The sequence below is a fragment of the Haliotis asinina genome, chromosome 7 (genome assembly GCF_037392515.1).
Source record: "Haliotis asinina isolate JCU_RB_2024 chromosome 7, JCU_Hal_asi_v2, whole genome shotgun sequence".
In the NCBI taxonomy this organism is placed as follows: domain Eukaryota; kingdom Metazoa; phylum Mollusca; class Gastropoda; order Lepetellida; family Haliotidae; genus Haliotis; species Haliotis asinina.
The window spans coordinates 47,574,193-47,591,745 of record NC_090286.1 but is presented as its reverse complement, the minus strand read 5'-3'; the positions used below and the strand labels follow the sequence as shown (position 1 = coordinate 47,591,745).

General features: G+C 38.9%; 1 protein-coding gene across 1 annotated transcript in view; it reads left to right on the top strand.

Annotated features, from left to right (window-relative positions):
• Positions 1 to 12,233: 12,233 nt before the first annotated feature.
• LOC137291871 (galanin receptor type 1-like) overlaps positions 12,234 to 17,553 on the top strand; it is an 81,884-nt gene continuing 76,564 nt past the window's right edge. The window contains exon 1 of the mRNA XM_067823413.1: positions 12,234 to 12,736. Coding sequence (XP_067679514.1) covers positions 12,234 to 12,736 — 503 coding nt within the window. The remainder of the gene's footprint in view (positions 12,737 to 17,553) is intronic.

The window sequence follows — 17,553 nt, the reverse complement described above, 5'->3', positions numbered from 1 at the left end:
AGGCATAAATGGCGCTGTCGCTGTCGCACGTTGAATATAGACAACGTCTTTAGGCTATTGTCGTTATTAATTAATTATCACCGGGTTTCAGTAAGGTTTTAAGATATGTAGAGCTGCTGAATGGCTTTTCAGTGCCGGCTTTCTGGACCCGGGAGGCAGATTATGAGGCGGGAAGTCTTACCTGTGTATCGGTGGCAGATTCGGATTATAATTAGTGCAGCTACAGATGGGGGCTGGTGGAGGGGAGAGGGGAGGGTTGTTATGTTGATGATTTTATTGACTGAATATAGTGGGTAAGTGTAAAATCATATGACGGATGTGGTGAATCTACTATGGAGATATTGTTCTAGGTTTTCAGGTTTCTAGTGGTTGGACTGTAACTGAGTGTATTGGTCAGAGTAGGTTTGCTTCCTGTACACAGGAATTTGGGTGTCTAGGAAGGGATGATTTGAGGTGCAATAGTGAACAGGACACAACGGTTCTGAAGACTGTGGCTTTCCCGTACAAGCGGATGTACGTGGTAGGAGAGGCGCGGCTGGCTTGCTGTTCAAAGGATGTCATGTAGACAGAGGGTAGCGTTTGGACAGCAAATGATTTGCACATAGTAGTCGGTTCGGCCCTATATATGACAACAAGAGACAGAAGGACTGACATCCTTTATTAGACAAAGCCGTAATTGGTCTCTTGCCATAGTACGGAGTCGTTGGTTATGGTATTAGTGATTTGTAATAGACAGTCGGGATAAACCTTACTGAAGACTACTTAACAATTTGATTAAATTACCAATTATTACGATTGTTGTTCTTCCTTCCGCGGCTATTCAAACTGGGATTGCAGTGTTTAAATATCAATATGGCAAATCGTATATCACAGACCAACATGCAAGGGTAAAACTTTTCCAAAAGCCTGCATCAGAGCAGTCAGCTGTTTTTTTTTTTTACTTTGGAACTTTTGTACTGGTTTCCAAAGCTCCATACAAATCTATAGAAAGAAAAACATAAACATACATCTATTCTGAAAATCTCAGACTTGAATTGTGAAATCTCATGGCATACACAAATGCAGCTACATATCAATATTCAAACATTCAGGTTCCTCAGTAAAATATCCGGATTATACTTTAACGACAAAACCGGAGAGGAGGCGACGAAATGGGACGGATGGTCAAGCTCGGTGATTTAGATGATGCACACTGAGATTAAACTGACATGTTACAGGAGACAAAACTACTCTCTAGTTGCTTGACTTTCAGAGACCGGCACATACTCATGTCACTCGACGGAATAGGTATCAGTGTTGAAATGGGAAAGAACGTGATCATGACGTTCGTCTGGGAATTTAACCAGATATTCCCCTTGTCATTAATAGAGCGACTGACATCGTCTCGCGCCTGAAACCTATGAATCAATTTGAAACGATCTGGAAGATCGATTACACCTACAATTACACATTGGGACTAATCTATTATTTACGATGTTATTTTGGACACATGGGACTGAATAGTTAGAATTTGTAGGTCCACAAACCGTTGCACTCAGTACCGGGATCTGGTACTGATGTGGTAATTCAGGGGATCAGATAGTCAGATGAGGTAAGTCAGGGGATCATAAAGTCAGATAGCTACATCTGTTTACTTTAAACATCAATGATGTGTGGTCGTACTGGATATTTTAGCGTCAACACCGTCCATACGTATCTTTGAGGTCTAGAGAATCTGTTCTGAACATGGCAGGTAGGTTTAAGCATATAAAATGTTATCTGTGCTGCAGGAGTCTCGGAATTTCTTCTATTTTCTAACTCAGTTAACATTTCAAGGCTATCTTTAAACAACCAAATATCTTGACAAACCGCTGTGATTAAGCTTGAATACTGTTGACGCTATCAATCAAAGAAACATTTATCGAACATGTTCTCATTCTCTGTCACCAGAAAAGAGCTCAATGCAACAAGATACTGATGTTGACAGTGTATGAGGCGGTCTTTCCCTCAGGGTGGCTAGTGAAGCTTATTCTGTGGGCAATGGGTTTACACAGGGACGTTGACATTTCTTTATATACTGACCCGCAATGAAAACGCATAACTGATTTTGATGCAGAATAAAGTGTTTAGATGCAAAATCATTTTCAGTTTTTGACATCGGTAATAAGCAATGACCACGGTTTTGGAAATTTTGGATATCAGCACATGCAAGTGGTAAAAGTAAGGTCAAACAAGCTCACCCCTTTAAACACTGTATATTGTGTATCCTCCATTCGCCCTGACACAGGCTTTAAGACGAAGGGGCAGTGGGTCACAGGGGTGAGCAATGAAGACCATGGGAATGTTACTCCATTCTTGCTGCAAGGCCAGTGTGTGATGTTGTCATGCTGGAATGTTAGTGGACGTCGAGGGCGTTGGTGACGGAAGAAAAGTGGTTGTTGTTGCTCATATGGATGTGCAAACTGATGTCAGGCTTGGTAGTGACGGGGCTAAAGCACAGGGCCACGGTATGGACGTTGACAGTTCAGTCCGGCCTGTCTCAGGCGTCGAACGGCTGTTGATGTGTGGATTCTTTTTCCATGGCTACCAATCGTTGCTGCTGCTGTTGCACAACACATAACGCGAAATACCGGCTTCATGGAGTCCCAGAGCGTGCACGTTACTGCAGATTCTGTCGCGGCATGTTTTAAACCTGGCAAGTGAGCTCTTTATACACGTGCGTTATATGGGAAAGACCTCACGAAGTGCGCATACATTTTCATTGTCAGGATTATATCGCAGTGTTTCCACGACTGTTTCCGGAAGCACGAAGTGGACTTAAATAGAACAACTGTTCCTACTCACGTCTTGAACATTCCTTTCAAATATCCAGTGCTTCATTAGTACTTCTCACTAATGATTGAACAAAACGTATCTGAAAAAAAAAACCCTTATGCAGTTACTATGGGCACCATTATTTTTAGATATAAACAGGTCCCAGTTTGCAAATGTTTTAACAGAACGCATTTGCACACACACTATTTCATGAGACTATCAAGTCAGGTAGTAAAATATCTCCGTACAGACAGAAGTTTGTAAATATATCCTAAAGTTTTAAGCTTGAACTTGTTGAACCAATCCCAGCGACTGTTAATATCAGTTTATGTGAAGTGTGTTTTTCATGTCAACGCCTTTATCGAATTCGCAGTGAACTGAAACCATTGATTTTATACAATGATTTGGGTCAGAAACCTTTGTGAAAACTTCTTTGAGTGATAAAATGCATCTGTTTTTGTTTCAACGGGAAGCCGGGGTTCATAATATTTGTCTGGCAATGAACATGAACTTTTGAATTTCATGAAGTTCATGAAGAGAACAAATGATTAAGGTTAAAAGTCTTTTTTGATTTGGTGTATCATGACGTTATATGAGTTTTGGGACTGAAAGACAACGGGATTCGTCAGTACATGTTCCTTGATTGAAATCATTGGTAATATGACAGAATATCGTGGACTTAGGAACAACAATGCAAGAACCAACTACGTTTTGCACAGGGAAGTAAATCAATAATTGGACCACAAATGCCTTCACTGAAACAGAAAAAATGACAAATGCTTTATTTGTATGACGTTTGATTGATAATGCTGTCACTTATGTTTGTTGTAGCTTGTGAAATTCTCACGAATGCTTACTTATCTAATGCCAATCATCTATGATGATCTCCCAACCTTCACGGCACACGATTTACGTACCGTTCTTTATAATGTTTAATGTCCGTGTACATCAACCAGGTTTGCATTGATAGATTCATTCACAGAAGACTTGTGTTGTCGTGGATCCCTTCAGAATGGAGTGACAACGTATTTTTATATCTTTATGGTTCAAATACGCTTTACGTTAACAAAGCAAAGATCAAACAGCAATGTTTTGCGATTTCGAAAAGAGTGATTTCTCATAAACAAAGATACATTTTGCTCTGAACAGGATGTAAAATCCTGAAGGTATTCAAAGTCCGATATGACATTAAACAATTGAAACATTCCAGACGACTAGGCCTGTCAAGAAATGGATAAATGAACTTTCTTATCATGGCACTTCTAACTATTTCTTTTTCCTCAAATCAGGGGTCTGTCATTCCGCGAATGAATAATTCTGATTCACCTTTCAAGTTGCTAGGATGTATTCAAAAACAAGTTTCAACAACTTTCCCAATATGTGGTATGTGTTGTCTGGGACAATAAAGTTTGACGTAAAGCAACTAACGTAACGAAAACTAGGTGTGCAACAAATCTTGGGTTTGATTCCCTTATTAAACGTACGTCCCTCTAGGAAGTTACTTCAAAATTCTGGTAATTCTGGCTTTCTATCCACGCACTGATGCCATGCATGAACACGTTGTGACGTTGAATGTTTGTCTTAAAATATAATGTTATAAAATTCAATGCAACCTGTTGAGTTTCCATAACGGTTCTATTTTTGATTGTATTGTTGTGAAGGGGTCAACAATCGTTCTTTAAGTCAAAACCATAGCGCAGGTTCTACTTTTGGCATATATTTCTAATGTGGTAACGTGTCGTTTTCATCTAAAATACTTTTACCATTTTCATTTACTCCTTTTAAGAAAGGAACTAAATGACCAGAAAGAATGTACAGACAAGCTATTCTCGTAGAGAATATGTTACAGCATTTAATTCTGTTTTACGTCTGCGTAGAGCTTATCCTGGCTTACTGTGGCTTATCCAGACTTATCGTTGTCGTCTCTCGGTGGTTGGTCATTACTCATGTATTTTCGTTTTAAGTAAAATGGTTTGAAAATGCATATAGCGTCTGTTCATTACGTGGGTTCAATGGATTGCTTTGGGACATTATAAGGAAGCTCGTTACCTCCGTGTCACACGGTACCAGAAATGTTTGTTAACTGTTGAATAACTTTCTTTGATTGGCATTTAGAGGAACAGTACCTATTTTATGGATAGACAACTTGTTTACTTTACTTACGTTGAGTAATTACAGTTAGATTATATTTTTTAAAACTTCGTGACCAATTCCGGAATTATGTTTTTCTTGTATTTTTATGCAAATCATAATTGTTGTCTAGTCTTTGCAATAAGTACGGGAATTTTGGAATTCGCCCACGGGTTCAAATGTTCATGATGTTACTCGTAAAGTAGTGAGCATGTTGTTACACATTCAGGTGTGACCATGCATGTCGTTACTCGGTAAGTTGCGAGCATGTAGATACACATTCAGATATGGACATGCATGTCGTTACTCGTTAAGTAGAGAGCACTTTCAGATGTGACCATGTCGTTCCTTATTCAGTTGCGAGTATGTTATTACACGTTCAAATGTGACCATGTCGTTCCTTGTTCAGTTGCGAGTATGTTGTTATACTTACATATGTGACCATGTCGTTCCTTGTTCAGCTGCGAGCACGTGGTTACACGTTCAAATGTGACCATGGTAGCTAGAAGCTAGCATGTTATTACAGGTTTAGACTTGAGAACGTAGTTACACGTTTAGAAGTGAGCATGTCTTTACACATTAAGAGGTTTACATGCCACAATGGAGACCGGATATTTTCTGAATATACAATACATTTTTAGAAAGTGGAAGAAAGTAACCAATCATATATTTTGGTTTAGCCATCCGGTACTTTTACGGTCGACTTCCATCCGGGATAGATCAAACCTCACGGAATGGAACACACGATGTTCTAGAACTTGCACTTTACTCTTTACTCAGAAAGCTGTTATTCTCTGTCTTTGACTGTTTATATCTATGAGGCCGTGTCTGGCGATGTGGATAATGACCAGCAGTTAATCTGGCTGTACAAAATGGATGATCGTACTCGGTAATATCTATGTACGACACACTCCATCTTATTACGATCCCAACGGCGGCGTACTGAAATCAGTAGCACATGTTTCACCTAACCTCGACGCGACGATTGTTCTACATACGTTAACGGGCTGATGCTCTGTTTTGTACTGACCCGATTTCACCAGTGCCTACAGAGCGGCGTGAAGATGATTGACTGTGACATGAAACCCCTTCAGTAGTGAAACAATTCTATTATTTTAAAGGTCGCATGGCTTCTTTGAAATTATGCCTGTTGTTACCCCTTAAGTGATTAATTAGAACAAATTAGAATCTCAAATTAAGTGTTTCTCGCATAATGACAAATACGAGAGAAAATTGTTTTAATTTATAAATGATTGGAAATTGCCCGTTTGTTCAGCTCCAGTTTGTAAACAATTCAAAATGCCAATGTAGAGGAATTACCAAATGATGTTTTGGTGCTTACATTTTTACATTTATCAACATTCTAATATCTGATTTCAAACTATTTTTTAGTTTCAGGAACGTCTCATCCATCTGTCCATTAAGCACAACCTTAAACGAGTTCCCCTGTATGGCATTGGGCAAATGTCACCTCCGACACATCCTGACCTCCAATGACATAGCGTGCCGAGCGCTTAGTTTGCTATTTGTACATTACTTAACGTCAGTCCTTTGGTGACATTCACTCTCAACAGACAAGAAGGAAAGCCAGTGTAAGTATTGTGACGTCCTATGAACGAAATGACCATTGCTATTTCAGCGTAGGTATAACAAGTGCAACGGTGGTGGAGTGAGTGACATTAACACGTGAATGCTATTTAGTTAAGTCACACTGACACAGTTCAGTTATAGAAGAAGAAGAATATACTTGCAGCTGCCGAAAGGGTAACGTCAAATAAAAAAATACCTAAGTATTTGTGTTAATCACATCATTTACAAGTGGATACACAGTAACATCAACTCTGTTCAAACAACACTGAATTTCTTCCATCTCACAGATAGTCTTGGCTGCCGAATGTACACTATTAGGCAAATGCGATCTGAATGATCAGGAAATTCTGAGAGAGAGGGCGTATCTGTTGGTATTGGCATTCGTCTCTGTGTGACAGAGAATAAGTGTTAATGTGTGTGCGAGTGTATGTATGCGTATTTGTATGTGTATGTATTCCTTCTTAATAACCACGACGCAACATTACTGTTGTGCGTGGTGTGTGTGTGTATGTGTGGTGAGTGTGTGTCTGTGTGTGTGTCTGAGAGAGAGAGAGAGAGAGATTAAGAGAGAGAGAGATTATGTGTCTGTGTGCGTATTTGTCTCTATGTGTGTCAGAGAGAACGAGTGTTACTGTGTGTACCTTGTACCCGTGTAGGTGTGCGACTTGTCATGTGTGTTCCTTCGTAGTAGATAGAGATGGTGTGAGAGCAGAAAGAAAAGAGTGTGCGTGTGAGAAAGAAAGATAAAATAAAAAAAACTGCCAGTGTGCCTTGTTCGTACAGGTGTGTGCACATGCTCGTTGAATTTAGTGACTTCCTTCTTAACGTTTCATTTGAAGACCCCTTATTTGTATTCGTTAATTGTTGCAGTTGATAAGGCCATGCATTACTTCACCTCTATTACCAAGTGTGACATAACTGATGAATATCCCCAACAAACATTTGCCCTGTGACTCAATAAAGCCACACAGAAACGTTTGTCATTATGGATTGAATTTCTCTTTAGCTGAAAAGTGTAATTCCGCCAATCGATTATCGCCTCTACACAATAATGATTGCTTCACTAAATAGAGTTGCCATTGTATGGAGAAAAGAACACAAAACATGCAACTAGTTATGGAGTTTTGCATCCGTCATCCTTAACAGCACCAACAGCATGTCATCCCCTAGACTTTAATAACCAACATAATTGATATTAGGGGCACGTCTAACGAAGTTTAAATTGGTGATAGTCTCACGGCACTGTGTCGTAACTGCCATGTGAAAGCTTTGCCTGAGTTTCATCATTTCTCATCCACGTTGATTTAGTACTTCGTACGTCATTCTTGATTGGTTCAGTGTCTAACCTCAAAAAGCCTAATTCGTGTCGGCCAGTTGTAATTATGTACGCATGTGATTAATTACTCTACTTCAACTCACCACAGACACCTAGAGGTTCATATAAAGTTGCTACATTCATGGTGTCTCTGATCAAAATAAACGAGTTTTCTTTATGTCGCCAACTTCACTGAATTTCTAAAACGCCAATTTCTCCCCAGTTAGGCCCTAGGGAAGACTTTAGAGACGTCTGTACGACTTGTTTGTTTTAGAAAGTCCTAGCTCTTTTGATCGCCTCAGTTGGGGTAAGTAAGCGACACTGACATGTTCCCAGCGGTTAGTGGGTAAATGTTTCATGAAACTGAAACCATCGTCGTGGTTGAGGCATGTATCGGCATATAGGTATTCCTGATTCACGCATTAAAGTAATTATGTTTAATGCTTTAGTAAATGTCCTTGTTTTTGTTTAAATTGCATACCTGTTTATTTCTGTGGTAATATGTATTGAACAACGTAATGACAGCACACTTTCAACGTTAAGCTCCCTATATATGGCATCATATATATGTCCAATTCCCTAATTAATATAACTGTCAACATTTGTTCAACTCTCTATACACCAATCATCTGTACGTCCAACAACCCTTTATGTCAAACCCTTTACCCCAATAACTATATACAACCTTATTGACATGTTTAACTCTGTGTTTGGTGCTGCGGTAAATAACCAAGCAACCTATATATGTTCTGACCATGCTTACGTATGTGTTCAACTACCAAAACTATACACCTGCTCACGTTTACGTACATTTATCTACATGCAACCTAACCTATATTAACTCCCTTTATACCTTCCTACTGCCACCTGTATTGTGAAGTTAATATATGTCACTTCACCTGTATTTCAAACATATTATGTGTCACCTCACCTGCATTTTTATCTTAATATATGCCATCTCAGCTGCAATTTTGACTTACTATATAAGTCACCTCGTCTGTAGTTTTAACTTACTATATAAGTCACCTCGTCTGTAGTTTTAACTTACTACATCACCCACCTCACCTGCATTTTTAACCTACTATATAACCTTTTAACTTACTATATAACCCACCTCACCTGCATTTTTAACCTACTATATAACCTTTTAACTTACTATATAACCCACCTCACCTGCATTTTTAACCTACTATATAACCTTTTAACTTACTATATAACCCACCTCACCTGCATTTTTAACCTACTATATAACCTTTTAACTTACTATATAACCCACCTCACCTGCATTTTTAACCTACTATATAACCTTTTAACTTACTATATAACCCACCTCACCTGCATTTTTAACTTACTATATAACCTTTTAACTTACTATATAACCCACCTCACCTGCATTTTTAACCTACTATATAACCTTTTAACTTACTATATAACCCACCTCACCTGCATTTTTAACCTACTATATAACCTTTTAACTTTCTATATAACCCATCTCACCTCCATTTTTAACTTACTATATAACCCACCTCACCTGCATTTTTAACCTACTATATAACCTTTTAACTTACTATATAACCCATCTCACCTCCATTTTCAACTTACTATATAACCCACCTCACCTGCATTTTTAACTTACTATATAACCTTTTAACTTACTATATAACCCATCTCACCTGCATTTTTAACTTACTATATAACCCACCTCACCTGCATTTTTAACCTACTATATAACCTTTTAACTTACTATATAACCCATCTCACCTCCATTTTTAACTTACTATATAACCCACCTCACCTGCATTTTTAACCTACTATATAACCTTTTAACTTACTATATAACCCACCTCACCTGCATTTTTAACCTACTATATAACCTTTTAACTTACTATATAACCCATCTCACCTCCATTTTTAACTTACTATATAACCCACCTCACCTGCATTTTTAACCTACTATATAACCTTTTAACTTACTATATAACCCATCTCACCTCCATTTTTAACTTACTATATAACCCATCTCACCTCCATTTTTAACTTACTATATAACCCACCTCACCTGCATTTTTAACTTGCTATATTCCACCTCAACTGCATTTTCAACTTACAACATGCCACCTCAGCTATTTGATTTAAACACATGTTTATTCAGTAAATGAATAGACATTGGTGAAAAATGTGTTACAGCTAATATCAGCGTACACATTTTGTCAGAACATGATGTACATTAACTTAATGTTCAACTCCCTCTGTATATATAACAAACTTGTATCAGTGTACATATGAGTATAACTGTGTATTTAACTTCCTATAAAGCAGCTTAATAAGTACCAGTTTGTCGAACCTCCCAAATACATCTTCACTTTGTATATATAGCCAATGATCCGGACCATTGAAGATCCGGGTTAGAATATTGGTCTTTAGTAACTCATGCTTGTCGTAAGAGGAGACTAACGGGATCGGGTGGTCAGGTTCGCTTAGTTGCCACATGCGATCTTATCCCATTTTCGCAGATCGATGCACATGCTGTTGCTTACCGGATAGTCTAGTCAGACTCGATTATTTACAGACCGCCGCCATGTAGCCGGAATATTGCTGAGGACGGCGCTAAACACCGAACATATCTATAACAACACCGTCAAATACCAGAATAACATAATTGTCGATATAAATAAAGTTAATAAAATCCAAACCTCAACGAAAAGATACTGGGCGGTCCCAAACAAAAGTAGGTGTCCATACATTGGCAGCTTATGTGCCACAGTTTTACAATGAACCCGTTTCACACACTGATGATGTCATGCTTGCTGGATGAACTTTATCAAACATGTGTCCACAGCGTAATATTTTTTTCTGGAACAGTATTTCTAGCCATGCATTGATCCATCCTTCCTTCCATCTGTCTGCCCATCAAAAGAATTTAACTCGCCACTAGAGCACACGTAGTCACCTTTCATTGTGGCCCCACGCCTGCACTGGTACACTTATACACCTAGGTGTTCAGACACGTTGATCAACACTGGATGCATCGTTAACGCATACCCCGCTTCGACGTGTGACGAGATGTTGGACATGTTAATGACGAAACAAGCCGTTTGGTACGATCTTAGCTTATGCTTGAAATTGTCTTAACACGTGTAGCGTCTTACTGTGCTTATGCCATTCATTTGTGGGGTTCGGAAACAGATAACATTGCACACATAAGAAGCAAATTTGACATAAAGCTTTACGGTAGAAGTCTTACCTTTGTTTAAGGATGGAGTCAAATAACATCTCGCACGTGTTTAAGGGATAGGAAGCAAGCAGTTCATTCGTGTTATTTCACAAGCTACGATCTACGTTGACTAGGAGGTGGCACATATGTGTATTATGCTGTTGCATACCACTCGTGTTAAGGTTAACCAGTGCAAGTGCTTAAAGATGGCACCTTCTAATTAACCCTGCATTTAAGAGTCAATATTCATGCAAAGGGTATTATATGAACACATATATAAAATACTTACCATTATCAGTCACGATCTTGTGCATGTTTCACAATTCGGTTAGAAACCGCTCTTCCGAAGCTAGAAGGGCCTAAATACTTCGAATGATCCAAGACTCGTTATAACAGGGAATTAGTGACTTATAAAAGAATATGCAGGGCAAATCAAAGTTCGGCATACGAGTGTTTGGCTGTGATCGTTTGATTGTAATGACGGACACATAAATTAATCATAGCGTAATTAATGAAACTATTCCTAATTGTTAATTAAAAGAAAATGTGTTTATACAGTCACATACTCTCAGGAGCAACCACAGCAATAATATCTAAACATGTCAAAGGCCCCCTCCACAATAAAGACACGGCTTAAAATATTTATATATTTGCATGACACTATGTAAATACCAACCCATATTTCCACCCAGTTTGCCTGTGGGTGTATTCCGCATTTGAACCCAACCCTAACATAGGAAATGATTGTGAATCAGCCTCTGGCACGGCAATCTCTCGCAGCTATCAAAAACTCATATTATCTCTTACAGATTGTGACTGGTTCGCGCATCGGACATGGTATTTGCCCCTTTTCTACTGCGAGAGAACCTCAGCTCGAACCACGCGTGATTCCCGAATTCACGGGCTAATATTTAGCAGGTGTCGGCGAGAGGCAACCAACCACTCGATAAATAGTTCGCTCCAAACAAGCCATCTCCACCGCAGTGATTTTCGATCAGCTCTGTGGCACGTCCCATTCTGTGAAGGGATGCCTATTGTAATGCCGTGTCTTTATCTCCACGGAAGCAGTACGGGAATATGCTCACTACTCTGATATACGGGCTTGCTTTCTCCAGCAATTGGAAACTTTTGTAACAGTGATCGACTTGTGAAATGTCACGTACTCCGTTGGTTTTACGCAGTTAAAGAAAAATGTTTAATATGAGTGGGAATTCTTTTATTGACATAATGAACGGAAGTGATCTTGGCCCTCCAGGAACTAATTCAACTTTAACCAACTTGAGTTCTGTATTTGTTGAGGACCCTGATATACCCGAGTTCGACCCTACAGGTGACTACTCTCTGTTTTATGAAGGGGATATAGAGAACTTGAAGAAGCCATGGCTGCAAGAACCTCACTTTATTCCAACGGTATCTGTCTATGGTGCAGCTTTTTTAATAGGATTAATTGGTAATTCGCTGGTAATCTTTGCCATGGTGGGTGACCGTAAATCACGGAGTGTTACGGCATCTTTTATGGTGAGTTTGGCTGTGGCGGATCTCCTGTTTCTCTTAGTCTGTGTTCCATTTGAAACATCCAGATACTTTATAGGACACTGGGAGATTGGACCCATATTGTGCAAACTTTCTGGTACAGTGGAGATGATATCAGCACTAGCATCTATACTTAATCTAACAGCTGTCAGCATTGAAAGGTAAGCAATTTAATATATAAATATAAATATATACATACATATACGTGTACATGAGTATTTACAGAATTGTATTAAAGCTTCAATGGTTGAGAAAAGTAAATGCCAATAACTTTAATAAATCGTTATATGGTGATGATGATGACGACGACGACGGCGATGTTGATGATTATGATGATGCAAATCTGTTTATCTGACAAGACGTTTTGTGTCAAAGGTGAATATTTTCGAAAGGATTACGAGGGGTGGAAAGTTCCCCCAGCGAAATCTATGCATGCAATGCGTTTTGCTTTTGACTGGAGGATGTATTTGCGACTGATTGCGAGTCAGTATACTCCAACCACATGTTTTGGTGTTCCTCTTATCACTCACTGGTTTCGCTGTAGCGTGGAATATGTACTAATAGTACGTAATAATGTGTATTATGTTACGCGTTTAAATTATTCCAGCAGTTATCAGTGCACTTTTGTTAACGAGTTATTCAAAATAAGTGTCTCATTAAATGATCCATAACCTGTATGCATCCATGCTGTAATGTAGGCACATGATGTATCTTGTCGTCAGCTGTTGTTTGTGTAATCCAAGAAGTAGTGTTTGTCAGCTTCGCTGTACAACGTGAAAACTTAACCTTTCTACCTGGCAGTGAGCGAGTCAACAACATTGTTCAAACACTGCACTGTTTCGTCTCCACAGTGGATGAACCACAATGTTCTGACGCTTTCCGTATTGCTATCGTGACGTAAAGCATCACACACCAAGGATCATAATCGGAACGAAACATGGATTCATTCTCACAGTGAATAAAACTGATTATCTCACAAAATATGCCCTGTGAAAAATTCGGTGTATTACTTGAAATAGATCTAGCCCACCTGAATTCATAGCTCTGTTGCTAACGCCTTAGACTCAGATGTCTTTTTATTGTTAAGACACAGTTATTGACCTGAGAACGATTACGCTCAACCTGGTCAACAGATGTACGTAGCTTGAGGGTTTCAGTGTGACGTGACGCCTCCATTTGCAGAGGAATGTTGATAAATGATAAGATAAGAAGAAAATCAGAGTGCCTGACAAAATAGATTGCATTTTTTTTAAAAAAAAGGTGACCTCCCTCCCCACCCCACCCTTACACACACACGCGCGCACACACCTCTCCATAAACAACAACTACAACAGTTTCAGAAGAGGCACTATGCCCACGCATAGTTTTGTTTTGGTTTGAGTCTGATAAGAAGAATTTTTTACGGCTTCAGGACATTTGAAACATAATCGATGAGCCAAAACAGACATAGACGGTATTTAGTTGATATATGTTGGCATTATTCTTGTACCTGTGCCGATTTAGCAACGTCTTGTAGTGTGTATATAGGCGTCAAGTCAGCCAGTGTCGTGAAGGGATTCTTTCATTTCACTGTTGTAGATACTAATGAATTGTAGGCTGATGCATGTGACTGGAGCGTGTGGTTGGTAATATATTTGTATTGTCTTCAGTGAGAACTGGGAGGCACCATTCAACAACAACAACAACAACGAAAAAAAACCCCAGTGAGCTCTCGGTGATCCGGGTTAGAACTAGTTTCCCTTAATCACACCTGTGAAAGAAGGGCGGCGTGGCAGCCTTGTGGTTAAAGTCTTCGTTCGTCACGCTGAAGACCCGGGCTCGATTCCTACCCTGGGTATATATGTGTGAAACACATTTCTTGTTTGAACCGACGTGATATTGCTGGAATATGGCAAAAATCGGCGTAAAACTAAACTTACTCACGCGTGTGAAAGGACACAGGGACCTGTTGATAAAACTTCAGACACGGTTGATATCCCAAATATGTGGATCGATTCTCGTGTGGTCAATCACTAGATCCTCTGGTTAGGAGATGGGAGATTACACAACAAACAAACAAACAAACAAACAAACAAACAAACAAACCCATACCTGAAGAATAGCCATACAAATAAATAACGTCATGAGTTTGTTGTTAATCGCCGTAGTCACCAACATTCCAACCATATCACCCTGGCTGTACAGATACCAGATAATCAAGTGATTGTCACCATGAGCATCGATCTACGCAGTGAATGACCATAGAAAGAATGGTAAAACCTTGAACTCACTGATAATTGTGCAAACAATATATTTTGAGGTCCAAGTGTGGAGTCAGTTCGTTGAACTTTGACAACTGATATACCTCTTTGCCTTTAATCTCATCTCTATTTTGCGTTGTTGATGCGAGTTCGGTGTACAAAGCCGATACATATATGGACACCGAACTCGAGGGAAAAGCGTTTGCAAAGCCGATATCCCCATTACAATAATAGCATATTAATAGCACATGCACACACACAAACACAGACACAGACACAGACACACACACACCAGATACATATGTGTGTGTGCGTGTCTGTCTGCCTGTGTGAGAATCCAGGGCGTATTTATGCAATATTACAGGATATCAATAAACTGTATTAATCTGAGAGCTTTAAGCTATAACATCAATTTATCACCGGCATGGACAAACCGAGAAATGAATCTGGCAGTCGAACCTAAGCATGTTTTGACGTCCGTGCTAAAGGAACAAGATAGACACAAGCGAGTTGCGATGACTCGTAGTTTTGAAAGGCGTGTAATGAAACAATAATGAACTTCAATGAATACATTCCGTTATCCTGTTGAAGGCACACTACTTTGAGATAACCGGTGGTTAGAAATGTCTTTCAAATTTTAAAATGTTTCCGAAAAAGGAAGACTCAATGTTTTAATCACACATTTGTCAAATACATCACTGGTTCATATTTAGCCAGCATCAGCTAATATGATATGTGAGGGCAAAGAATATCTAACAATACATTCGAAGTCAGCTGTAAGTAATGCATGCAATCAATGTAATCATTGGCTTTGGACTTTGTCATTAGCAATTTGCATTAATATATAACCATAATGTATTCTTTGGTGGCTATATTCGTCGAAGCAGTGCTTATTTAAGGTTATTAATTGCTGCATCTCGTAGAAGATACCATAAAGCCTTACAATGACGTCCAACTCCCACGTCGACTTAAAACTTCACAGTCAACATGACATGTCGATTTCAATGATCTTGATATTTGCTTTATTCAAATGTAACACGTTTATGGGAAAAATGACAAGTGTTTTTACTTCCTGGAAACCGTGTACTTACCTAATTACATTACTAGATAATGCTAGTAAAACAATAACGTCTCATGGGATTTGTAGTCACGCTTTAATCACATTCATCTCGACGTGTAGATTGACAATGATATTACCTCACACATTTGGGGATCACATGATTCTGTGAATTATGGAACTTTTCCTAAAGTTATGTCGCTGTTGCCATATAGTGACGTGCCATGTACAAAATATAAACAAGTCAGTGCGTGTGGTTTTACACAGTTTAAAGCAATATTCCTGCGATATCACGGCAATGGACATACATCAACTGAAATTTAACACTTTCAACATAGTAATGCTCGCAATACAGCAATATCATGGCGGGTAACACAGAAATGATGTCTCATAAGGGGCATTGAACCGGCTCTTCATCATAACGAGCTAGCGTTTAAACTACTGGACTACCCCACGTCCCCCATTACAGAAGAAAGATAGAAGTGATGGAGCATATTTAATAATAACTTTTGGATATTAAACTTACTTTGAAAAGATATAAATAATAGGTGATGGCCTAAGTTTATTTTTTCATTGCACACTATCAGGCTAACATATACTAACACTTAATCAAATATTATGAAATGAGATATAATAAACATAAGGGATGATTATGAGACATCAGACCATGGACATGTAACTAACCTTATGATTGACATTGCAACTTTACTCTTCGGTGATACGAGACCAGTGAGGGTTGAATAGGCCTTCAGCGACCCATGCGTGCCGTAAGAGGCGATTGTGCTTGTCGTAAGAGGCGACTAACGGGATCAGGTGGGTTGACAGGTGTCATCGGTTCCCAATTGCACAGATCGATGCGCATATTGTTGATCACTGGATTGTCTGCTCCAGACTCAATTATTCACAGACCGCCCCCATACAGCTGGAATATTGCTGAGTGAGGCGTAAAACTAAACTCACTCACTCATTCATTCTGTATCAGTGATATCATATATTAGGAATGACAATTGTGTCATGCGAGCCTTTGTCATAAATAAATGTGAATTATTTGACAAATCAATAGATAAAATTCAGTATTAATCATTACAATATAACTGGGTGATAATTAAAAAAGGTTAATTAAATTTAACCATATTGAAATAGGAATTTGTATAGCACTGAAATCCGTTCAGAGTCTAGCGTCATCCAAATGATTTCCTTAAACCTGACATTCGTGATTCCAGACATTCATTCACCGTATATGGAAGAGTTCGGATTCATGTGCTTTAACTTTATTTATATCCTAATAACGACTGTTGTCTCTGGGTGAACGTTTTGCAAAGCCATGAATTACAAACACAATATAGCGAGAAAAATGTAAATTGCATCGTTTATGTGGTCTCACCTGAAAAGATAATTGAAAGATAATTTTTCCGTTAATACATTTCTCTGTGACGAACAATATGAACTTATTCTTGTCTCCATGTAGTCTTTTCTGCCCGACAGCTTTGAGCCGGCGTGAATCGATTTTATTAACGTTACACATCGTGATGTAAAATGAAGACTTCTTCGACCAGCGCAACGCAATTCGTCGCCATCACGTGGTGCCATTCAATCATGAATCTTTAATTGTTATGAATTCAAACACTGAGTTCTTCGTCTGATCTGTTTAGATATCGGAGTTAGGGTCAACAGAAATGAA